Source organism: Pavona decussata, unplaced genomic scaffold (assembly GCF_977016875.1).
Source record: "Pavona decussata unplaced genomic scaffold, jaPavDecu1.1 SCAFFOLD_122, whole genome shotgun sequence".
Classification (NCBI taxonomy): domain Eukaryota; kingdom Metazoa; phylum Cnidaria; class Anthozoa; order Scleractinia; family Agariciidae; genus Pavona; species Pavona decussata.
Genome location: NW_028145536.1, coordinates 528,387 through 553,060, shown reverse-complemented (window position 1 = coordinate 553,060; position 24,674 = coordinate 528,387). Strand labels below are relative to the sequence as shown.

The window sequence follows — 24,674 nt, the reverse complement described above, 5'->3', positions numbered from 1 at the left end:
GGCTTGCAAATGTGGGTGTCAATAAAATATTTGGTAGAGGACAAGTTGGTGGTTTCCTCATTCCTCAAAATAAAATTGATCAATTAATAAAATACAAAGATTGGCTCACTGAAGCACAAAAGAAGCAAATTGTCAATGCAATACATACTGGTGGACAGATTGTAATTAAACCAACTAAGACACAATCAGGAGGTTTTTTGGGGACATTATTGGCTTCAATTGGCATTCCAATGGTTTTGAATGCATTAATGGGTAAAGGCTTGCAGGTGGATAAAAGTAGATCCAGAAGATCGGTCCCAGTTTTTGTTCCAAACACAACCAAAAAAGATGGTGGTTTGGTCCTACCAGTTAATTATAGGCCGCCTCCATTTTTCGGTACATGGGATCAATATGGCAAAGGGAAAAAAAAAACCAAAAAAGGAAAAGGTCTGTTATTAGGCAAAAACAGTCCATTCAAGGAGATTCCATTAATCGGAGACATTCTGTGAAATTCATAAATAAACCACTCAGTAACTTTGAACTCATTGATTGGGTCAAAAAACTCAAAATTAAACACTTCAGAGGCATTTACAGCAGAGATAATCTACCACAAAAGATGAAAAAAGATGAAGTTGGTATCATTAACCTGGATTCACAGATTGGAGCAGGTACACATTGGGTTGCGTATCGAAACGGAGACAAATATGTAGAATATTTTGATAGTTTTGGGTTAATTATGCCAAAAGAAATTATGCAATTCATGTCAACAAGTGGCAAACGATTAATGTATTCAGGTGATGAAATCCAGGAAAGAGATTCAGTATTAAGTGGCTATTGGTGTTTGTATCATTTATTTGAGAGACAAAAGGGTACAAGTATATTGAAAACAATCCACAATGCACATTTTGACATGAACAATCAAAGTGTCAATCATAATTTTATAATCCAATATTTTAAAAAATTATCTAATTAATTTGTATAATGGTTGATATAAGATATTGTGAAGAGTGTGATGAATACACAGAATTTTCAGGAAAATTATGTTTATGGTGTACATTGGTAACAGATTCTGAGTCAGAGGATTATGAGACGGATTATGAGTCTGACTCTGATGATAATTAATCTAATATAGTGATATAAAATGGTCAAATCATATTGTGTTAAACAAAAGAAAGAAACTGAATGTATTGAGCCTGCAGGTTACAAGCAAGCCAAAAATGGTCGGCTCATGTTCTTCTGTACATGTGCTGAATGTGGTATAATTAAAACCAAATTTGTTAAAAAACAGGGAAACTAAATAGCCCGTTCGAAGGGGCGGGCATAATGGATACTTTAGCATCAACTGGTGCTGATATGTTAATTCAACATGCATTACCATGGATGGGAAAGAAAGCAGTTGAAATGGGTCGATATTATGGGTCTGAAGCACTTAGAAACCCTAAATTGCAGAAAAAAGCTATTGATTATGCTATCTCTAAAGCAACACCTTTTGTTCAAAAGACTGGATCAGAGATGTTTGATAAATTATCAACCAAAGTAAGGCCAAAAAGAAGGTACAAAACTGACCGAAAAGAACTTGATGGTGGTAATTTGAATACAATTTTGGAACAACTCGGTACACCAGGTAAGGTTGCGTCAATGGATGTTGTTGGAACATTAATTCCATCAACAAAGGAAGTCTTTGATAGATACAAATCTGGAGACATTGCCAAAAGTGCATTTAGCACAGACACTGGCATATTGTCGAGTCAATTTTGGTCTGGCAAGGCTGGGAAAAAGACATTAGAAAAATACAAAGATTATCCTTGTGAAAGCATGGTCAAGATTGGAAGCAAATATCACAACACACCAAGTTGTTCAAGCTATGATTCAATTGGTTGGCATCCACCAAATTGGGATGAGTATGAAAAGGGAATCAAAGGACGACCCAAAAGCGGTGGTTCAATTGATATACACAAAATGATTGGACAATTACCGAAGCCAAAGGCTGGTTGGGTACTGCCCGGACATAAATACACTGGTCCATACAATGATTTGGAAAAACAAGTAAAATATAACCCCAAAAAAGGGCAAATATTGGAAATATATGATAAACCAACAGGCAAAACAGATGCAATAGCCATGCAACATGATGTTGATTATTCAGTCTGCAAAGATGACAAAAAATGTAAATTAAAAGCTGACAAAAAGATGGTAAAGTCATTGGATGCTGTTCCATATTCCGAACGACAATGGGGACATTGATTGGCAAGAAATGCAATAAATACAAAACAGAAACTGGGTCTTGGGGTTCCAAAAAACGTCAAAAGCCGTCGGGTAAAGAGGAAAACTGGCAAGAAAAATTAGCTAATGAGCTGCATAAACCCATAAGGCGTAACTTTACTCGGCGGCGTGTTATTGTAAATAATATTGATGAAATATGGGCTGCTGACCTTGTTGAAATGCAACAATTCAGTAAATGGAATAAAGGTAGTAGGTATCTTCTAATGACTATAGATGTTTTCAGTAAATACGGTTGGATTGTCCCATTAAAAGATAAAAAAGGTGAGACCATAACTACAGCATTTCAAAGCATATTCAAAGAGGGTCGAAAACCAAAGTATCTGTGGACTGATAAAGGCTCAGAGTTCTACAACAAACATTTCAAAGACTTGCTCAATAAACATAACATTACACTGTATTCGACTGAAAATGAAGAAAAGTCATCAGTGGTGGAAAGGTGGAATCGAACGATTAAAAATAAAATGTGGAAACGATTCACTGCTCAAGGCAATACAATGTATCTGGATATTTTGCCTGAAATATTGAATCAGTATAATAACACTAAACACAGTTCAATAAAAATGACACCGACAGAAGCATCTAAGAAAAAGAATGAAGGAACTGTTTACTTCAATCTTTATGACAATTTGAAGCAATTGTCATCCCAAGCAAAATTTAAAGTTGGTGAAAAGGTTAGAATATCAAAGTATAAAAGAAAGCTGTTTGATCGAGGTTATACAGAAAACTGGACAGAAGAGGTCTTCATTATCGATAAAATTCAATACACTACACCAATCACTTATAAACTGAAAGATCTAAACGATGAACATATTAAAGGGAGCTTTTATGAACCAGAATTATTGAAAGCTAATCAGGAGATATTCAGAATCGATAAAGTCATCAGGAGAGATTACAAGAAGAAACAAGCTTTGGTAAAATGGAAAGGATACAATGATGCCTTCAACTCTTGGATCCCAATCAAGGATTTAGTCGATGTGCAAAAATAATAAGCTCATTCTATTCGATACAGTCACGGCCTCACGAATATTCGATAGCGAGTCGATCCAATAAAAAAATCTATTGTTGTGTGCAAGATAAATGATATTCTTACCTCAAAAAGCATCTACAAACATCAGAACGATGAAAGTGGAGAAATAAATGTCCAAAAAATCCCAAAACAGGAACCATAAACATCAAAACACAACCTCTTCACAAAATGGCGACAAAATGGCCGACACGTGTATTAACAAACTAGTGTCCAGTCCCCTTTGGGTTGTGTCATCGTGTACTTGCATGAAAGCGCATGCGTGTTAATCCAAATCAAGCAATATTACGCAATATACAGAAAAATAGCACCACAAGTGTAAAAATTTCAGAACTGAGTGTAATATATAGGTAATGAGGCCATTATTATATTAGTTCACAAGCTCTGGTGAAGCTTTAGGGTGGTGTCAGTTGGCCCCTGACTGAAACCTGTTTAACGGCTTGTGCAGATGGTGAATTACTGAGTAGTGTGGGATGTCTTCCAGTAGACGGTACCTCCAGGGTGAGCCCGCTCAGGCCCTACTGGTTTACAGCGGGGTGCTCAGAGTTCGTCCCAGGACTCAACCTCTGTCCCAGAGGTAAACTGGGAAGGGACAGCCGCATTTGTCCAGCGGCGGGAAAAAGACCTGGCTGGGGCCAGGCAAGTAAACAGCCAACCGAGCACCCCACGTCTAGGGTTTTGTCCATTTTCGTGACTTGTCACACAACGTCAAGCGTGACAGTAACGACATCCAGTCACACAACATCCATAAATTTGAATTATTTATGATTATTTTTTTCTTCATAACAGGTTAATTATATCCAAATTGGTGTTCAAAAATATTGTATTCATCATTCAAATCAGCGATTGATGAGTTGGTTGGATTTAATCGATGATTGTTTGTGAGTTGGGGATCAGTTTGGTGTCATTTTTTGAAAAACGAGGATAAAAATTTAGGTTTTTGAAAAACCTAAATTTAGGTTTTTGAGTTCATTGTTGAATCAGGTATGAATTCAGTGATATTTTCAAAAGTGTGCCTATATGCCTAAATATCTAACTACTCATGTATCAGCAGTTCATAATTGTATTTTATAAACTATTTCGAGACAATGTCACCGAATTTTCGTAGCAGTAGAATATAAACATCCTTGAACTGACAATGGATACTGAAGCATCCGAAACATCTAAACTAAACATTGTGTCGTTGTTTACAATTTTTAATATATATTTCAAGACAGCCTTACCTAAAGTTGAAATATTTAAAACAACAAAAATTGTATCTTCCTATCCTAAATCTCTAGCCTTGACCACATGACCTAGAAAGTATTGACGTGTAGAATTTAATGCAGAACCAGGTGAGCTGGGTATTTGACAATCTCGTACCCAGGTTCCTCAGGCTCTCTGGCCAGCGGTTGGTCGCCAGGAGAGACTTTGGAGTACTGGAATTTTATTACCGCAGGATTTTTACGGTAAAACCATGCAAGCCGTTGCGGGGCAGCCAATCAAAAAACATTAATTTTTTTCGAATTCTCCAGAGTCCCTCCTGGCGACAAACCGCTGGCCAAAGAGCCTGAGGACTCTGGTTACGAGATTGGGTATTTGGTAATCATGATTTCTTGATCCAAAGAACATTAAGTAGGATTGTAAATTAGAAATGGTACGCTTTTCTACTTATTTCTTGACAATGCAGAAACAATTACACTACGAAAAAATTTTCTTTATCTTACCACAGACGGATGGCAAGTGAGTGTCATCAATGCATCCACCAGTTTTCTTGCATGTCTGGGACCATGCGATTTGCTTTCCATTGAAGCACAGGAAACCATCTTCAAAGCCGGTTATCCCTTTACATAGAACAATAAATAATCATTAAATTTAAAGTGATTAAACAAACACAAGGCATCTCACTGAAAATACGGTGTACTTATAATAGTTAGTAATTCTTTAAGTTTATTCATCCAGTTCACCAGAAATATAGCAAAATTCAATTTCTGAAACTGTTTTTGCCCCACTCACTTTTATTAAAAAGAGTGAGATAAGAACACGAAGTGTACGAAAAATGTATAATGACTTGGCATTTAATCTCTCACATCGAAATGAAAGCAAAAGCTCAGCTTTGTTAAGGCTTCAACTCGCGCGATGGACATTTTCTTCTTCAAAGCGAATAATATTTAACTGAGAAACCCTTTGAAAAATGTTATGTATCTGCGGTAATAAACGTGTTTATCAGGCCCAACTGACAAGCTAGACATAAATCAACGTCTTCATTGTAGTGAAAGAATACGCACAATATTGAATCAATAGAGATTCCTTTTAAAACGAAGGAAAATTAGTTTTCTTGCTGTAACTTTTATGTTTTTAGGTCATGTTAGTGTAATTGGTTTTGATTATTTTTCGTTCAATTTTGCGGTTTCCTGAAGTTTTGGGGAAATCCAGAAATCCAAGATGGCGGATTCAAGATCTAGATGGCCGCCATTTGGCAATCATAACGTAATAACACGTCATTTGACGTCATCACGCCCTGTTGAGGACCTCAAAAGAAACATATTTGGATGTGCTATCTTCGTCTAGTATTTGTACTTTGTTAATTATTATTTTGCTGTTATTGGCTCTTTTAAAAGTAAATAAATAAATATGAGCGCATTGGAAGTTTCCCATCAAGTATACTACAGCCAATATTTTGTTACCACGAAAACGTCATGGCACGTGGAAAACCGATCAAATTTTACGCCAAATGTTTGCCAGCTAATTGGTTAGAGAAATCACGCAGTTTGGTGGTATTTACAGCAATATTTAAAAAATTTAATATTCCAAACGCGAGAGCACTTTGTGCTCAGTCACCCCCAGGTTGAATAGGGTCACGGTAAAGTTTTTGGGTCTCTCACTTTTTGATTTAGTCAAGTATGGAGACATTAATCATTGGAAAGAAATTTAGAAAACCTTTAAAAGAACGCGAGATACGCAAAAAATGTAAACTGTTATTTCTGCGTGCAGTTAACAAATAGCTTAAACTCTCATGATCTAACAATTCCAATTAGTCATCCGTTGGTCTGTCTAAACATGTTTTGCTGCTTAAAAAAATGTGCTTTATTTGGGAATAGCCTTACTATGAAAATTATTAATTCAAATGAAAAAAAAAAGCAAAGCAAAGTAATGGGGTCTGTGAAATCTTTTCAAAAGAAGAGAAATTTGGTAAAGTTTACCATGTGTTTCCTTTTCATCTTGGCCATCAGGACAGTCGTTTGTGCCATCTCGCAATTTTTCTGGGGACAGACAGTCACCAGATGAACACGTAAACTGGTGATTTAGACACTTGCAGTTCTTCTCGTCAGATTCATCTAAGCAGTTGAAGTCGCCATCGCATTCAGCAGTTTTCTTAACGCACTGAAAATTCTCACACTGAAATTCTTCCTCACTACACAGATGACCTGTAAAACAACTAATGTTTACTGAAACGCCCGTGAACTATCGGTACCGTTTTTCAGAGAAAATTCAGTCTTGAAATTGAATACATAACATAGGTGTAATTTTTAGGAGGTGGTTATTTTGATTGTATGAGATGCCTTTTAAAGCCAGGGTCCTTCACCTTGTATACATGTACACTGCCACATCCAGTGGTCGCACATGAAATGGTTCTCGACATGCATTCAATTTCCTTTATTAACAATCCAATTGAACAGCACGCCATCGTTGTAGTCTGCAAAACAGGCGTTTTCGGGAAACACGCGAAATTTCATCGTCGTTGTCCTTTTACTGTTGGATCGCAATCTTTGCTAAATGTAGAATAGCGGAAAAGCAATTTTTGCTTCCAAGCTTTCAGCTTCACAAGCGTCCAAAGTAAAAAGATTGTATCACCTTGATGTAAATCGATGTAACAGAAGCAGATTTAGCAATTTCAAGAGTTGTTGAAAGTTATTTGCTTCTAAGGAAGTAAAAATGTGAAATTTAGATGTTGTAACATCCGGTCTTCTTTTTGAAAGTTTTTCTTTTTCAATTTTTTTGAGTGGTAATCTTTTACCCGGTGTAAGTTACACTAACCTGGCATTGCAAAAGGAGGATGAAATTCACAGACGTCTGTTGAGATTCTCACATCCTGAATCACAACCGAGACTGTTCCATTGCTGACTGCGTTGCCTTCGACAACAATCTTCAATGAAAGAGTAAGCATGCACTACAATTATTTCTCTTAAGAAACGAAACAATCTTTGTGATTCTGAGAATCAACCGGAAGCATTTAGTGTGGGACAGTTCCACATTATCTCCTTGCAGTATCGAAATTGAGAAGTGTTTTGACCTGTGTTTTTTCTAATTGATCATAATTTACGTACTTATGTTTTTTCTAAGTTGACCAAAATTTTCCGATTGTTGTTTCTCTGTCCAATCACAGCAGATATAAACAGCGAGGTGAACCAATCATATTCGAAGTAAATACATGTAAACGGAGCCAATCGCGTGAAAATGCGTGAGTGAAGGTCGAGATTAGTTTGGGTTTTGTTTTGTGGGGTGGGGAAAGTGGCGCAAAATTTGTGAACCAATCACAGAGCGTAGTAAAGCAGGACCAAATTAAACACGAAATTACCTTCAGCACTCAGTTGAAACTGTGTTAACTATGTAATCACAAATTTCTTATATTGTTACTGTCCTTACACTGTCTCTCTTTTTCAGTTATGAGACAGTTAGAAACGCTTGGTTCGATAGCTGGCTGTGTTTAACGCCTTATGAACAAGAAAACCTTTGCTTCCGATGCTAGTAGAGTAATAACGTTTTTTACTCTTAAAATAAATTCTGAATGAAAGTAGTGCATAGATTTGTGCTAGAAACCGGTTGTGACGTTAAATACGAAAGAAATTTGATTTAGTTCTTTTTTTGTAAATAGTAAAACATTTCTGTACCATAATATCTCTTCTCGATTCCCATGATATCTGAGCCTGGGATGACTTATTTCCATGGTAACCACTCAGCCTCCAGAGCACAGCCATATTTTCCTGCGTACCAACGTAAATTTGAAGAGAGGAGCCAGCGTTTTTGTCACGTAGTATGTACTTAAACTGTAGACAGGTGAATGTTCTTTTGTAGGCTTCCTTCCAAGGTAGCAAAGAACTTTCAAGAGACGCGTTGCTGACACCAACTAAGTACGCCCCCTGGTAAACTAATGGTATATAAAATAATACGGAAAAAATTGCTATTGACCAAACTGTCTTCAATTTATAGAACTAGTTTCACAGGACGTTTATATTGTATCACCATATAATAGGTCTGATTATAAGAACCCATCCCACTAGACTACAACTAAGTGAAAAACGACGGCACAAAGTATTTAACCATAGGGGTTTAAAGGATACTCTGCGGGAGTAATTTTCCTCGAGTCTGGTGTCCTTAAAGACCTCAAAGAGAGAAGTTCAGATGTTATCAAAAAGGATTTTTTTTTTCGGAAAAGAATAGAATCCACCATTTGGTTCCCTGCTCCTCAGCAATACTATCTGGAATCTCCAAGCTACTTCTTCACAGTAAATATTCAACATTATACCAGTACTATAACCGAAACTAAAATGCCTTTCTTTCTTGCCTTGGAATTGGGAGGTGTTAGTGATTTTGAGGTTCCGACGCCAAAAAACAGATTTAATCATAGAACCCGCAACAACATCAAATTACATATGACATCAATTAAGCTAGAATAGAACACAGGTCATGTTGGTTGAAGGGGACTGTTCATCAAACTGCAGTGACTTACTGTATACATGCTTTAAAACTTGCAAGAAGTTTTAGATTTCTTCGTTAAATACCTCCATCTGTTTTCCACGATGATCCTTGAAGGCGAACTGGCTTCCAGTGGCAGAACCCATCAGAAAAGGTACATTCATTTAGAAGAGCAGCTGACATTAAAATTTAAAGGCCAGTAAACGATTTTATTATAAAGAAAAAGTGTCGGCAAAATGTGTGTGAGAATGGAAAGTGGTTTGAGCATCATTGCCAATTATATTAAATAATTGATTTTCTAATGAATAGCCAAACGCTCTGTATCGACCTAGGGCTTTGTCCTCAGCGAAATAACTTGGACAAAACTACAAGGTTGTGCCTTAAAAATTAAAAATCTAATGTTAAAAAAAATTAAATCAAATATTCCTTACCCTTCCTGCAGTTATTAATTGGAATTATTGTTCAAGCCTAACATTTTTTTAGGTTTTGTTATCGCAACGTACATAACTTCAACGGTCACTCATTAATTCTGTCATCCGAGGTTCAAATATATAACTTTAATGAATTCATTTCTATATGGCAACAATAAAAGACAACTCTTCAAGTCCCACCTGTAACAGATACTTGGCCTATTTCGCGATGTTTTGTGAAGTTTTCAACAGCAAAAGAGTAGTGGACCTACAAGGTGAGAGAAAGGTAATCGGTAAATTTAAGCTCCATTCAAACGCCTTACCAGCTTTGCTCGTATATTTATTTGCCGGTACAGCGTATGGCCTGTAGACAAATATCTGGAGCGCTAAACCCAGGCCTTGCGCGATGACAGAATAAGCTAAAATCGTACCAAAACAATCTCAGTAATTTATAAAAGAAAGACAGAAACTCGCTGTGGTCTAGATTTCATACATTTTCTAACTTAATGTGTTATTGCAGACTAATTGTGTCTTCATGTGATGAGCTGACCTTCATGCGATAGTTTCCAGGGTTAGCATCCGCTTCCAGTGAAATATTGAAATGATATTCTCGGCAGTTCATAGGCAAAGAAGAGTTGAGGACGTAATCATTGTTGAAGATCGTTAAAGACATCTTTAGGTTGCAGGATGGACAGAAAATTCCCTTACAGCAATATCTGTAGGACCCTATTTCGAGAAAACAGATTTGATTTCAGAATACTAGCTTAATTAAAATAACCATAAAAAACAGAGGGAATTTTTGATCTTCATCGACGAAGGACAAGAAGGGCTCGATAACAATAGAAACTTTCATTCCAGTTCTCCAGAACTTAATGAACATCGGAACAATCCTGACTCTTGTATTTTTCGCCAACAGACTGAACCTCGTGCTCTAGAACGAACCTCACTCTCTTGTGGCTCGTTGTGTGACATTTGCTACTGCATACATATAGATTATAATGACATTCCCTGCAGCTATTAATCAGGAGAATCAATATTTGATTGCGCTCTTCTAACTTCAGCTCAGCCTAGTTCTCTAAAGATAATATCCTTTATAATAAACTATTTGACCATAACTCTATTTTGGTTGGGATTCATTCTAACTCCTGAGCATTGGGGTGTGTGCAGCTTCTTCCACATCCTCCCCTCCCCTAACGTTCCTTAACGTAAAGAGCGTTTAAGGGAACCTGCACTCTCGCAAGAATTTGGCGTTAAATTGTGACAAATATTTTCTAAATTAGTGTTATAAAAATTGAATCTGACTATCGCCTATTTTCGCTGTTAAATTTTCTACGCACCGTCATTTTTGGGTTCCTTGCCGTTATACGGTGGCCAAATTATTGTACAAAAAAGAACATCAGCTTCCTGAGAATAGCGACAATCATATGACGTCTGAAAATTCAAAATGGCGGTGCACGGCAAATTTTAACGCGACAATGGGTGATGATCATATCGAATTTTTAAAACACTTAAATACCATCTCCATGTTTTAAACCAAGTTTTGGAATTAAGACACTATTTCCATCGAAAAGCTAAAATGATATAAAAGTACAAGTAAAAGATACGATAAGCATTTTAAGTTCTTCATTTGAAATAACAGAAAACTGTGAGTAAACGTGATTGTCGAGGACAACCACCTTGGGAAGGTCACGTACGGGGACAGTGACATGTCATACCAAATTGTTTACAGATACATTTTACATTCAAGAACTTTGAAGAGTTAATGCCAAGCCCCTCCCTCCCAAGCTGAATAAGGTTCAAGCCAAAATTAACGTAACACACTCTTAGCGTGACTGACACTAAACTATATGGCCAGGACACTTAATAAAATGCTTTAAAAGAAAGAACAAAGAACCTACAAACCTGAGATTGACATCACAGATCCAACTTCTGCTGTAAAATTGTTATTGGGCTCAAGTCGAATTTTGCCAAACTCAAGATGCCGTTCACCTGAAAAGAGAAAGACACGCCGATCACCTTTAACGCCAAATTAGGACTCAGTTGTATCTATTCCCTACTTCCTATTTCCGTTTTGTTTGTTTGTACTCGATTAACGTAGCGCTGTTTTAATTTTTTTTTATATATTTATTGAAAGGCAACTAGCTTTTCCAAACAACTAAAGTTATTGGGTCACTTTTTGGGTTAGAGTAAGGATATCATGCATATTGCGAAGAGAGGAAATTGTCAGTAATCTTTAAGTAACGGAAAAAGAGAAATGGAGTTTACAGTTTGTAACCGCCATTGTTAGTCAAACCTGTCCTCAACCAGAATAAATTTTCAGCTTTCATTGGCTTTTGTTCTTCACCATTTGGAAGCTTGATTCCGACGGAAAGGTGATCAGCATTCGTTTTTTCTGACATGAAAACTTCAACGATGTAAAGGCGACAGCGAGAAAAAAATCGAGGTTTTGAAGTTTGTTGGTAGGGCAACCTAAAAATAAACAAATTAGATCATCTCATTCAAGCTTCTGTGGCCTTTTAGCCAGCTATATGGTAAAACCGCTCAGTATTAAAAATTACATCTCAAACACATTGCATTTTTTTAAGGATATAACGTTTACGCTTAGTTGATCCTACAAGGGTTTTCCCGAGGCCTATTACCCAGGTTTGTTGCAAGGAAGGTTTTAAATGTCAATAAAAAGTGAGTGAGTGAGTGAGTGAGTGAGTGAGTGAGTGAGTGAGTGAGTGAGTGAGTGAATGAATGAATGAATGAATGAATGAATGAATGAATGAATGAATGGAGGAGAATATGGATGGGTGGATAGCCAGATCTGTGGCTTAATTTAAAGTTTCCTTGGTATTTACAGTGTCTCTGGCATAGTATAACAGATCATACAATAAGTTAGGGGAGAAGAGGCTGGTTTACCTGTCCCACACAAGCGGCAGAAGTCGCATATGCTCATCATTTAGCTTTATCAGTGGATTACTCTCCGTATTTAGATCATATTGATTTCCTTCCGACTCATCAAGGTCGCTTGACTCGTGAATCCACAACTCGCATTTTTGATCACACGTCATGTAAAACGTGTGAATGCCACTCTCGTTGACCTAGAAGAAAAGTTGCAAAGGGCACTTTACAAAAAACAAACAAAAGCAACACAACATTTTTGTTTAATGTAACTATTATGGGATTTTTGTTATCTGCATAGAGCCGCCGGGTAAATCTCGGTATACAAACAAGTTAGACCAAGTAGACATTAAATACATTAGCTGAAGTTTAGAAAATAATTAAACATTAAGACTGTGTTTTTCTATAGCACGTTGTAAATGTTTCTTTTTAGGTTTGAGCTGATGACGTCATTTAGGTTGAAATTACTTCATTAGTTGCAAGCGCCGGCCATCTTGGGTCCGTCTTTATATTAAAAGCGAACATAAACCATAATTTATCAAAAAGGTAACCAAAAGCAACAGAAGAAAACCAAATGATCTAGAACTAGAACTCACGAAGGTGAGAAACTTTTGAAAAACCTCCCTGTCAAAATATGACTGTCAGTACATCCAAGAAGATGAATCTCAGGAACTTGGTTAATTTTCAATCATCTGTATCCTCATCTTTAACTTTCATTTAACTTTCATCTAGAAATAGATTTGGCTGATAACTCTTCCATCAACTCCTCTTGGCAAGTAGGTAACAAATAAGAAATAACATCAAAGATTCTGAATCAAACTTTTCGTACCCCTGGTTGTGCTCTAAACCCAGAGGCGAGATCGTGAATTTTGCAATTTCCTAATTCACTAGTTTTAAACGATGACCCTTCACGTTACTCTGAATATGATGAATCTCAATCATAGGAAATAGGTTGATTTTCAATGATCTATATTCTCCAGAACTAACAGCTATAAGTCTTGTAAGATTTACGATCTCGCCACTTGATTCGACCACAGCCCGGAATGCGAAAAGTTCGAATCAGAAAAGTTTAAAAAGTTATATTTCTTCCATATAATTTCATATTTGTTACCTACTTGCGAAGAGAAGTTCGTTGGAGAGTTGTCAGATGAAAATTAAATATGAGGATCTTAGAGAGACTCGCTCTTAAACTAAAATTTGCTTTTAAAAAAAATCCAATTTTATGGACATTTATTGACATTTAGCAGATATATTGCTCAAACATCTATGCGAAATATGATGATGCGCGGTTCCCCTTATTACAAGCGCAGTTCCCCTCATTACAAGTCGAGCCGCTTGCCTTCATATAGGCGGTTAGTTTCTGAGCATAGTGGCTTCCGAAGTTTCTTGGTGCATCCATCGTTACGATGATATTCCAAAACTTCCTTTGACTTTTGAAAACGTTCCATCCTCTTAGTGTTTCAGGACTTTTACCGTCGCGGTCCGTATACCAGACTTCTCGAAGCACTCCACTTGCGTCAATAAGCGAATCTAATAAAAGAGAATTTTTTTACTAATATCTTAACGTTTGAATTACTTTACGATCTAGCAAGTAAAATTCTTTACTTTTAGCTCCCTCATCCTTCAGAATGTCAGGACAAAATGTTAAGGTTTTATGGATGTTTTTCTTCATACAATTTGTGGTATGGTGTTACTATGAAAAACGTTGATTATTCGTTTTAAATAAACTATTTTACTTTGCTTTTCTTTAAAGCTGTAATACCTGATTATAAGAGTTGTTTTAACAACAGCATTACTGTCACAGTATTGTACATACTTTGTCTATATTCAGTAGTACTAATTAAAGATATTTGAGTTAAAGTTCGGAAAACCAAAAAAATGGTTCAGATTGTTGAAAATTACTCAACTATAATTTTCTGAATCCAGTAATGTCTTTGGCTGCAAATGGCCAGAATAGGAAGGGCTTGCAACTAGGAAAGCCCAATGTTTTCAAGTTTTTTCCGCGAATGTAGATGCACCAAAACCTAATTTTGGATGGTCTCCTCTCCCTTTGAAAGCAACACTTGATATCCTCTTCTTGATGTTGTAGGGGCATTTTGCTAACGAGGAAAGGTTTCTAGCTTTTATATTTCAGTAAAGTTTGGAAAAAGGACGATAAAAGTCTACAGGCATGACGTAGCCTTTTTTAAAATGACTGCAAAATGCTGCTCTAAATATAGATGGCATAGCCCTCCAGAAAGTGACTGGTTTAAATTACGGAATGTTTCCACTAAAAAAAATATTATAGCCTTAGACGATCTACTTTTTGTGGTTGTTTTTGGAAATTACGGTGCTTTCTGTCGTCTAAGAGCAGATAAGAAATACAAGACAAATTTTCAGCTTACTGACCTAGTCCGAAGACGGTTATGTGGCATAAGATCAGAGTAGTGTTCCTGTTTGCCCCGACAATCCGCAAAACTCCACCTTTCACTGGAGGAAGACATTTATATTTCCAGTAAAAGCCAGAAGGCTGCTTCTCCACACACCGAGAACCAAGGATGATTTCGCTTTGATTCCGAGACCAAATTGTCACTGTTAGGGAGCTGTCATCACTCATGTTTTTGGCAGTTTCGATTTTCACTTCATAGATGAAGAATTCTTTGCCAAGTTGAATTTTGAGCCATGGATTTACTTCCTGAAGAGAAAATACCAAAAAAGTTAAAATGTACACTGTCACTGTCGAAATTGTTTTTCACTAATCTAAACTAATACAGTTGCTATAATTGTTAACGTAATCGCATCCACCTGATTTGAATTAGTGAGAAATAATAAGGAAACGGCCAGTGATGTTTATTTATATTTTATTTATTTATTTATTTATTTATAAACTTCGCCAGAGGAGAAAAAACAACATAAAGAAACCTCTGACAGGAGAGAACTCACAGAACGATAAGTTCCAATAACGAGACTCCTTGTATAAATGAAATAAATGTTTGAACCTTAGAAGGTGTCACTATATTTTATTCTACTTAGAATAAACTACGTTCATTCCATGAAAAGCATGGACACCTTCGAAGCTCTCAAAAGGACCAATAGCCGATCGCCATCCACGTAGATGACTCTCATGTTTTTTTTTTTTATATGACCACTGAGCTACAACAGTGTCATGGATTTGTCTTAACTTCCACGTACCATACTTTTGACAACGAATTATTCAGCCTATTACCTGCCCGAACCCATTGTTTAACATTTTTACTTGTTAATCACATTTTCAGGTTCATGTGGTGTTGTAGACGCTGGGTCCTCCACATCTTTCACCTTATTCGTAGTCAATTGATAAGGGTACTAGTAGTAACCGAACTAGTTTAATTACCGTTTGAGAATAAAAACAACTTGTTATATTTCCGTCAACTGCAAATGATGAATTGCTTCCAGTAGCCACACTTGAGCTCTTGACCACTTTTCCATATGCACCATTCCCTTTCGTGGCTAGATAAAAACATATTACATGATTATTTGGTTTTCTAGTATTTAAGCACCATGATGTAAATTTTGCTAAGGGAAATTACAGAACAATGCTGTTCTCTGGGAACCTCTTCTCTGTTTTGTTCCCCAGCTCTCTAAAAACAGCAAGTCAATACGTTTATCTGTAATTTCGTTCCTCAACACATCTTGCTTTAAGTTGATAGTCACTAATCTCACGGATTAATTTTAAATTTCATGGTTTACTCTGTTGGAAGTCAGTATTGCACATAGTATTACTACCCTTTTATTATTAATTTTTATTTTTGTGGATTTCTAATATTATTTTTTTTTATTTATTTATTTCATCGCGCAGAATGCCTGGACATCATGAATAATTCATAGCCACTGAAGCGGCAAATTCGAATGCGATCGCGCTTTAAAGAGCTATAAATTAGAGAAGAATGGGCCAAAACTAGGCAACTAGGGTTCACAAAATTCACTTTCCCGAGTCTCAGAAATGATAATCTCAAGGTTCACGCACGGCTTCTTGAAAATAAAGGATTAGTCTACAATTTGCACTAAAAAAGAATGAAATTGAGAAAGTAGAAGTTTTATGTTTTTCCACTTGAAAATACAGTAAATTTTGCAAATTTTCGTATAGACAGTAATTTTGGAGAACTGTTTTGGGAAAACTAACATACCTACTAGACTTTCACGCACGGCAAATGGCAGACGAGTCTGTCCTTGAAAAGAATCCGTTTTAATTTCGAAAATTGGTCACGAGGAACCTTTATGTTTTTCAGTTTGAAAATTGTTGGTCGTAGTTTTATTTGAAAATGGCGCGTTCAGAGCTGGCGAGCTATTGTTGTCAGCCCAGACATGAATAACAATACATGTCAAATGAAACAATGCCTATTGTTGAAAACCACTCTGCATGAAAAAAATATTCTTAACTACCGCGAATTTTAAAATTGCCATATGCATCAGCTGTTTTACTCACGATCTACGGACAAAACAAAGATGACAGCGTGCGCGACCAATAAATACAATAGTGATCGGGAGCTCTTTTCAGAGCTCTTCGAAAACCCGCTCCGTCCGTTGTTAATTCACATCGTGCCGCCATACGTTAATGTTATAAACTCTGCTTACGATTTTCAACTGAACGGAGAAGGTATATGGAAATCATTGTGGAGGGACGTTTGCGGGAAACCGGCCAATTTGTTCGACCATCCTTTCCTTCGCCTACAAATTAGAGGAATCTGGTTGCGAGCGCGAATGTTCTAGTTAAAGCTTCTCTTTTTTCGCAACAGAGAAAAGGCACGCGCGCGCGAGTTTTTTCGAGCATAAGCTACTCAAGATTCAGGCGCGACAAGTATATTCACTTTATTTGAAAATCGACATTTAAGTTTTTGTAGGTTCGAATGCCTGCGAAGGCGCCACATTTGTTGCCGTGGGTTTGGCGGAAGGTAAGACTTGCCCTATTCACAATTAGTATAAAGCAGGCCAAACAGCCTTACAAAAAATTCGATCTGGTATACATACTATTGAACGTTAATACACTTGCTGCCGGTGCGCACTTATTCAGCCATACTGCAAAGGTGCGATATTAGGAAACAATAGAATGAACAATAGCTCATGTGGCCATTGTCTTTAAGCTCCGACCTGACAAGTTAATGAGCTAAGCGGTATTCCCTGCGGAGCACGGCGCGCGTAGATTTGGACCAATGACAGTCACTCAGTTTACGCTTCACCGCTAATATTACAGATCTATAACTTTTGCCGTGCAGTAAGTAAATGTCCCCAAAACAATAGGCATTCTGCGCGATGTTTTTATTAGATTTCTAATATTATTCCTGGTCACCATATTTTAGTTCGTCATGTCTACCTACACCTAGGGGACCCTGTATACTTAGCAGTGTTCTATCACCAAGGGGACTAGTGGGGGGATTTGGAAACATCGAACTCAAGAGGACAATTTTTTAAAGGGAACCTCCACTCTCACAACAAATTGACGGGTAAGCATTGGAAATAGTGTCTAAATTCTAAATTTTAGAAATGACATTCAAGTGTGTTAATCGACAACTTTCGCTTTTTAATTTCCTGGGGACAGCCATTTTGAATTTTATGACGTGTAATGGTTGCCGCTATTGTTATTCAGCAGAAGTTCTTTTGTGTAAAACAATTGAGCAACCTTAATACGTCATGAAATCCAAGATGGCGGCGCGCGGGAAATTTAAAAGCGAAAATAGCTGATAATCAAATCATGTTTTTTCCGAAACTGAAATATTATTTCCATGTTTTCCAATGAAATTTAAAAAAAAATTGTATTTTCAATAATGTAACGTTAACATGTTTCGAGAGTGGAGGTTTCCTTTAAAACAGGTATAATTTGCCTTCTTATTTACAACAATAAGTAACTGTTACAGTTGTTTAGATAATTTCTATTATCTTTGATATAAAATTATGGCAGAGGTTGAAGAAAAAAAGACATTGATACTGCATAAGAACTAAGAGCAAAATATACACAATAATGGCCTTTAACGGCTAGTCTTGCCTTCACTACTCTGACAGGCGTAGCCGTAATGTACGTCACAGCGCACGTTGACTATGGCAGCATTAAACATTGCTAAACAAGTTTCGTCTGTTCCCCAGAAGTTTAGGTGTCCAACAGAAAACAAAGATGCGTCCACAGTTGTTCCATCCAGCCAAGACCAACTATTCAAGTCCCTGGTTAGGCCAATGTTGAAAACAGATTTTGACGTCTTAGATTGCAGTAGTGAAGCAAGCTGTTGGAGCTTTTCGGCGGTGTCGATTATTGCTAGACTGCCATGATTGCTTTCGCAGTCCAAGCGAGCATCTTCCCAAACAAGGCGTGTCTGGGTATGTATCTTGTAGCAACGATTCTCGATGAGTGCGTAACCTTGTTCACATGTCCTATTAACTGAAAAATCAAATTATGTGGCCGACGTTTTTGTAAGATAGAAGATGATTTATACCGATCCATGGTGAGTACGGCCCATTAGAAATCTTGGAAATCCATTGAACATTCTCTGTGTTCTTATATACAGTATTGCATGGCAATTGGTATATTGCATATTGCACTACTGGACTAGGCTTCATAATGGATTTGGGATATGGTCGAAACATCTTCGAAATTTGTTCGTAAATTTTCGGCAATCTTCGAAAACCTCAAAGATGGTAGGAATTGTTCCACTCACTGGCTTCAAACCATAAGCGGAAACTTTGAATGATCGAAAATATCGAAAAATTATAATTGAAAATAACGAGGGAAAGTCCCACGGACTTTTCAAAAAAAAAATCCAGAATCTATTTTTTTTTCAATGCCTGTAATGCACAAGGCAAGTGTAACCGAAATTGGCATATGGTAAACAAATAGATTCCATTTTGCCGTGGCCGTGCGTCGGTACTGTGATAACGCACAGATGACGTCAAAACGTAGTAAATTACAACTATGAAGTACGCTACAAGCTGCAGGCGAGTAGCGTGATTGATGTTCATACCAGGTTTTGACGTCTTCTGTGCGTTACTAGAGTACAAACCCACTGCCAAATGGAATATATATTTCGCTTTATTAAATTATACAACGACCAAGACATTTCAAAAGCGAGAATCATGTCGACTTTGGTGGTTTTGGTGGTTTTCAGAATTTTGGGGGAAATCTTGGAATTCAAGATGAACCCCTGTTTGTAAATCATGACGTGGTTCCCACGTTGTAAGACACCATTGCCACCTGTTGTGGACAGCAAAGGAAACATATTTGAATGTACTATGTACCCTCTAAGTCTCAATGTTAAAGCTTCAATACTCTCGCTTTTATGAAGAAGAATTAATGAGGTGCGCCAAATATGGAATTCATTCGTTTGACGCCCCCTTTTAGGTCTCTTAACCCTTGTGTGTCATCCTGGAGCAATGAAACCACAAGCGCTTACCTGGTGCAGTCTCGCAAATGTATGCTCTCTTGAATCTTTCACACCTTCTTGCGGCCAGCCACCATCCACAGCCTTGCAGCCACCTTTTTTCAAAGTTTTCAATCACGCCACATCTTCCACTTTCTGTGCCAGGCTCTCCTGGTCCCCACAGATCTGGTCCCACGACGTTTCCGTTGAGCCATTTCCACCTCATATTGAAATTCTCCCTCGATCCTAGAAACAGTGGTCTCCTGATGAGGAGTCCGTATGTTTTGTGTGCTTTAAAGAGAGCGCTCAGAGATTCCTTATCCCGTGTAATCATCAGGTCGGCCCCCTTTTCGTTGCACGACTTCCGCGCATTGTTCCATTCGTCCACGTCTTTGTCGTGATATTGAGATGGGATTGGACTTACATACACACAGCTGCTTCTTATACGGTACCATCCGGCAGGACACCAACTTTGGGACACTAGAAGAAAAAATGAAAAGTTTCTTTAAGACGATGCAGAAACGTTTCTTTTCTTTGGGCACAATACGACAATGGAACGTAGCGCTTTCCACTTGACCCAGCACCTCCGGAAAATTAGTCGAAGATACTTCCTTGCCAATAATAGAAAACGAGCTCATCTACGATGGATAGGAGTATGCCGATTTGTTTCTATAGTAGTCCGGCTTTTGTGCCACCCTGACCGGTAAGAAAGACTGCTCATGAATTGCCTTATTGGAAGAATTAAAAACAATGTTTTGTATGAAGTGAAGGTTTTTCCTTTCTGCCTGAGTCTGCACGAATGAAATATGGAAAACGTAAACACATACAAGCACACACTGGTAATCATCAAAACCCCTTTTTCCGTTGGTCAAATTACGATTTCTTAAAGTCTTCATGACGCCTTCGGAAACGACACTTGGAAAGTGCAGTTGACGTTATTTGAACTTCTTTGCAATTATTCCAATTCGCTCAACTTGTACAATGTTGGCGAAATATCTTAGAAAGGTGGGAAAGGCGTTCAAGTTTGAAAAAAAAAAAAGGAAAAATTCCCCGTCATGTGCTCCCCCTTTCCTTAAAAATTTGAATTTTGGCATTTCACGTTGCTGTTTTGCAGACTGAATGGCAATGAAAAGCACCAAAATTCACAACACACGTGCAGAGAGATTATTTTCATCATTAAATCCTATTGTTTTCTGGCGTTCCAGTTGACGTCAGAATCGTCGTCTTCAAGTTCCCAGTAACTAAAATCGGAGCGGCTGAAATTTACTAAAAGGAATTGAGCGTTACGTTCAATACCTACCAGAAGAGGACACTGTCACAGCATACAAAACAGCTGGTAATACAATCCAGTGAGGCATAAAGACCATCTGATGTCCACTTGGCATTTTCTTGACAGCCTTAATATTAACATCAACAGAATAAGCAAGGGCGTCTGTCAGTCTATTCTTTTTACCACAAGTTTACACTTTTTATCTGGTTTCAAACAGTCATGCGTGCTTCCGCTTTCAAAAGACGAAGAAGAGGCAGACCAGGGACGGATGGATAGACTCTACCATTAAATAAAACTCCCCACGTATTATTGGGTTTGATGTCTTCACAAAAACGGTATTTAAACCACTACCCTGATTTGCTACAAAACAAGATACCAAAATAGTCGAACTCATCATGACTTTTTGTGCTATTTACGGCTCATCTTCGGTGTAATATAATTTATTCCTCACAGCTGACGTAAACAAAGGAAACAAAACATCCTCAACAATAAACCTAACCTTGACAATAGTTCACAAAACAAAGAAAACGAATAAATCCTATTACACCGCGGATAACCACTACTTACTGATATTTTAAAACTATCATGATTTTCAATGCCTATTCTTGAGTGGTTGCTGAAAAATCATGGCGCGACATAACTGAGTCGTGATAACATTACGAGAACCGATAAATTTACGAGATTTAATGAATTTTCATAAAGGAAATGTTACGTTTCGTTAATTTGTTACGTGCATGACAAAGGTGACCAGCAGTTAGCAACTCTGATTCGCTAGAAATCACCACTGACGTAATTCATTTTTACCTGGTTAATATACGTTGTAACATTCAAACATTTTAGACGTTTTGTCAGTGAGAGCTTGATCAGTGAGTCGGCAGTCGGCAAAATTTGATCTTAAAAATTAATTTTGATAATGATGACTCATTTAACAGCTTCAGTTCTACCAGCTAGGTGGTTCTTCTCTGTTAAATATAATGGTTCATGAGTGGTCTTGATAATTGTGTTCAACCAATAACGCAGACCATTAATGGCTTTCCTTATTTCATGGGTTAAAAGTGGCGGACGCCGGATATGGCTTGAAAAAGAGACAGGCTAGGATGCTATTTGATTAGCAACTGCCGGGTTTTGATGGAGAGATTCAGAATGAAATAACCTTTATTTTTTACAGGCGCTGTTCAGTGGGAAGCAGCCGGTCATATCAAAGTATTTTTATCTTAAAATTTGTACTGTAAAATACTCTACTTTGTGAATGAATTGTAAAAAGAACAACTGCTTAGAATGTGATGTGCTGTTTAACGCAACAAAATAGCACTAATATAGCTGTATGTAACTTGTGCATTAAGAATGGTCACAACAAAAGATAATGTCGTAACAATTCACTTGAAACAAGCTGTAATATCTTGCACTGGCAAATAAATACAGATCATGAAAAGCAAAGGATGACAACGTCCATCATGATGCGATATCATTACTTGTTTGGATGGCAACGGCCGCTGGCACCTGTTATCGTTATTAATTACTGATCGTGATCATGCGTAATTACAGCAGGCGAACGCGTGCGTGATTAGCATTTTAAAAAAATTCTGTTTTTTGTGTGTCATGACTTGTGATAACCCTTTAATCATGAAAACGGATGGCCTGTCGGACCTCCACTTTTCAAATTTGATCAATATAATCAGTTTATTTTAATTTATTTTATAGAAGAAGGATATTGATATGATCGATGCACAGTCAACTGCAATTAGTTAAAAACATGAACTTTTTCCAGTTTTAATAAAGCTTTATACGGTTTTTGCATTAAAAAAACGGTCTACAATAACAACGTTAACTGTGATAAACTCAGTACGACCTCGTTTTTAATCACTGGGGGGAAACACAAGAACAGTAGTCATTGGAACAATAGTTTCCGGCTATTCGTACGCGATTTTAAAAACAAACTCGTTCTGTCCCCTTTCTGCCCGAATCGAATAACAACACACAATCACCTTTAGGACCCAAGACAGGAGTGGACAAGGGGAGGTTGATTCCATTATCGGGAAGGTTAAGACAACCTGAGACAAAGTGAAAACCTTCGACGCCATCCGTTACATTTGGTTTATAATTCCAGAAACGTTCAGTGCTAAGTGGAAAGGCAGACGATTTTAGTTTCAAGTATCTACTCGGCAATTTTATATCAAACCGCTTAGGTGATAGCGCGCGAAGCCAGCGATTGAATATGGAAATGGAAATTTTGAGTAAATGGTACGGTATTTCAATTGTAACCGGTTGGAACGGCAAAAAGCCGGGGATATCTCGGAAGGCTGTGCCTTTGCTTTTGTATATCCCCACGTTCCATTTGCATTTCAACTGAATCGGACGTTGTTTCTAAATGAAAAGGTCCCGAAGCTCAAAATGTTCCAATGTGTGAGTGCGCCAATAAGGATGAGGGAACCAATGTTCCAGTTGCAGGTGCTGAAAACAATTTCATCTCCTACTGACAGTGAACATTATGCAAGGTAGTTTAATATATAAACGTTTAATGTAAACATCACTCTTCTGTCGCGCCGAATCTTAAACTTCAATTGCGGAAAAACTGGCAAAAATCACAAGATTAAAAGTTGCCCAAAACTAGAAACTACAGCTAATACACTGTAATAATTTTGAGAGTTGAATCGCATCAAACGTCGACCAAATTTGCGGTAATAATTTAAGCTTCCTCTGAGAAATGATTTGTCATCGACGTGAACAACGTGACAGAATAGACTATAGCTAGGAAAATTCGGAAATTTCTTGCTGCAAGCATTTGCTGGCTCACAATATTCAATAGCCATTTTGTCTCTTGATAACTCCAAAAGCCTCTCATGAGAGATTTTGAGTATAATGACTGCAAAAATTCTTATTCAGGAAATCACGGTCAATCGAAAGCACATTGAATAAGTTATTCTTAAAATGAACGTCAACAAGCGCCTTTTTAAAAGACAATTGGCTTTTTTTCGAGAACACAACAGTAACTCTAAATTTAAATTCACTTTGATTCGAAAGATGTAATAAACTTACTTTTTAGAGGAACTTGCCGGGGCTTGATTTTAAGTTCAGTCAGTTAATATTTTTCCTCTTTCTTTTCTCTTTGCCCTCAGGCTTTCAGCGTGTGTTCAGCTGTGTGTCTTACTGCACGCACACTTTCCACTTGCACCCTGAGGAAGTAGTGAATATCATTATAATAATTAATAAGTTGTATTAAATATAATAAATTCATTAATTAAACTTCTCCTCTTTTCTCATCATTCCATTCTGTGCAATCCATAAAGATCCACCAAATGATGTTATCAATAAAATATATCAGAACATTCTCGTCACGTCTAGGAGATTAACGGTTTGTGATAAGTCGAGAATTAATAAGGGAGCTGTGGTTCTCTTTATATTTATATACACGAAGGAATTGAAAGAAGAATTATCGAGAATTCTCTTATTGTGTTTCGTAATAAATTTGTGATAAGAGTATTACTATTTTAAATGAAATTTTAACTTAGTTGTGAATAACAACACGATTAATAGAAAAAAACGAAGCCTCCGAACAAAGACCCCTACACAGAAATCACCCATTTAAAAGGCTCAGAGTCATGTAGGAATCTTTGTTCGGAGGCTTGTGTTTCCATTCTGGACTCGGCTCCAACTACGTTTAATTTCAACTTAACGTCATTAATATTGATTAACTAATTTTCTAACACTATAGGTGTAACTGTCTCAAGACACATTTATTGAAAGGTTGCTTGATAATATAAAACTCCTTTTATTCCGAACTACAA

At 37.2% G+C, this 24,674-nt stretch overlaps 2 protein-coding genes across 3 annotated transcripts in view; both read right to left on the bottom strand.

The window, feature by feature from the left end:
* The window catches only part of LOC146469524 (uncharacterized), a 58,070-nt gene extending 45,621 nt beyond the window's left edge, over window positions 1–12,449 (bottom strand). For both annotated transcript variants that reach the window (XM_085123149.1, XM_085123150.1), the window contains exons 1-10: window positions 12,277–12,449; window positions 11,666–11,841; window positions 11,275–11,361; window positions 9,923–10,098; window positions 9,574–9,640; window positions 9,049–9,138; window positions 8,158–8,414; window positions 7,304–7,412; window positions 6,469–6,693; window positions 4,993–5,109 (exon numbers count right to left, since the gene is read on the bottom strand). In XM_085123149.1, the coding sequence (XP_084979275.1) occupies window positions 4,993–5,109; window positions 6,469–6,693; window positions 7,304–7,412; window positions 8,158–8,414; window positions 9,049–9,138; window positions 9,574–9,640; window positions 9,923–10,098; window positions 11,275–11,361; window positions 11,666–11,841; window positions 12,277–12,428 (1,456 nt within the window). In that variant the 5' untranslated portion in view covers window positions 12,429–12,449. The remainder of the gene's footprint in view (window positions 1–4,992; window positions 5,110–6,468; window positions 6,694–7,303; window positions 7,413–8,157; window positions 8,415–9,048; window positions 9,139–9,573; window positions 9,641–9,922; window positions 10,099–11,274; window positions 11,362–11,665; window positions 11,842–12,276) is intronic.
* A 1,073-nt stretch (window positions 12,450–13,522) lies between these two features.
* Window positions 13,523–24,176, bottom strand: LOC146469523 (uncharacterized). The gene is made up of 7 exons (XM_085123115.1): window positions 23,926–24,176; window positions 20,920–21,016; window positions 19,653–20,099; window positions 18,257–18,643; window positions 15,611–15,726; window positions 14,647–14,932; window positions 13,523–13,788 (listed from the first exon to the last, which is right to left on the bottom strand). Exons 2-7 carry the CDS (start codon window positions 21,002–21,004, stop codon window positions 13,523–13,525), a joined length of 1,587 nt encoding a protein of 528 aa, XP_084979241.1. The 5' UTR covers window positions 21,005–21,016; window positions 23,926–24,176.
* Between the last annotated feature and the right edge of the window lie 498 nt (window positions 24,177–24,674).

Bases quoted from the DNA above. Each gene is read 5' to 3' on its own strand.
- LOC146469523 (XM_085123115.1), bottom strand. From the start codon at position 21,004: ATGCCAAGTGGACATCAGATGGTCTTTATGCCTCACTGGATTGTATTA. The intron at 14,933-15,610 runs GTAATTAAACTA...TTTTCTCTTCAG, and splicing joins GTTGTTTTTATTCTCAAACG to GAAGTAAATCCATGGCTCAA. The intron at 13,789-14,646 runs GTCAGTAAGCTG...CTCTTTTATTAG, and splicing joins CATAACCGTCTTCGGACTAG to ATTCGCTTATTGACGCAAGT.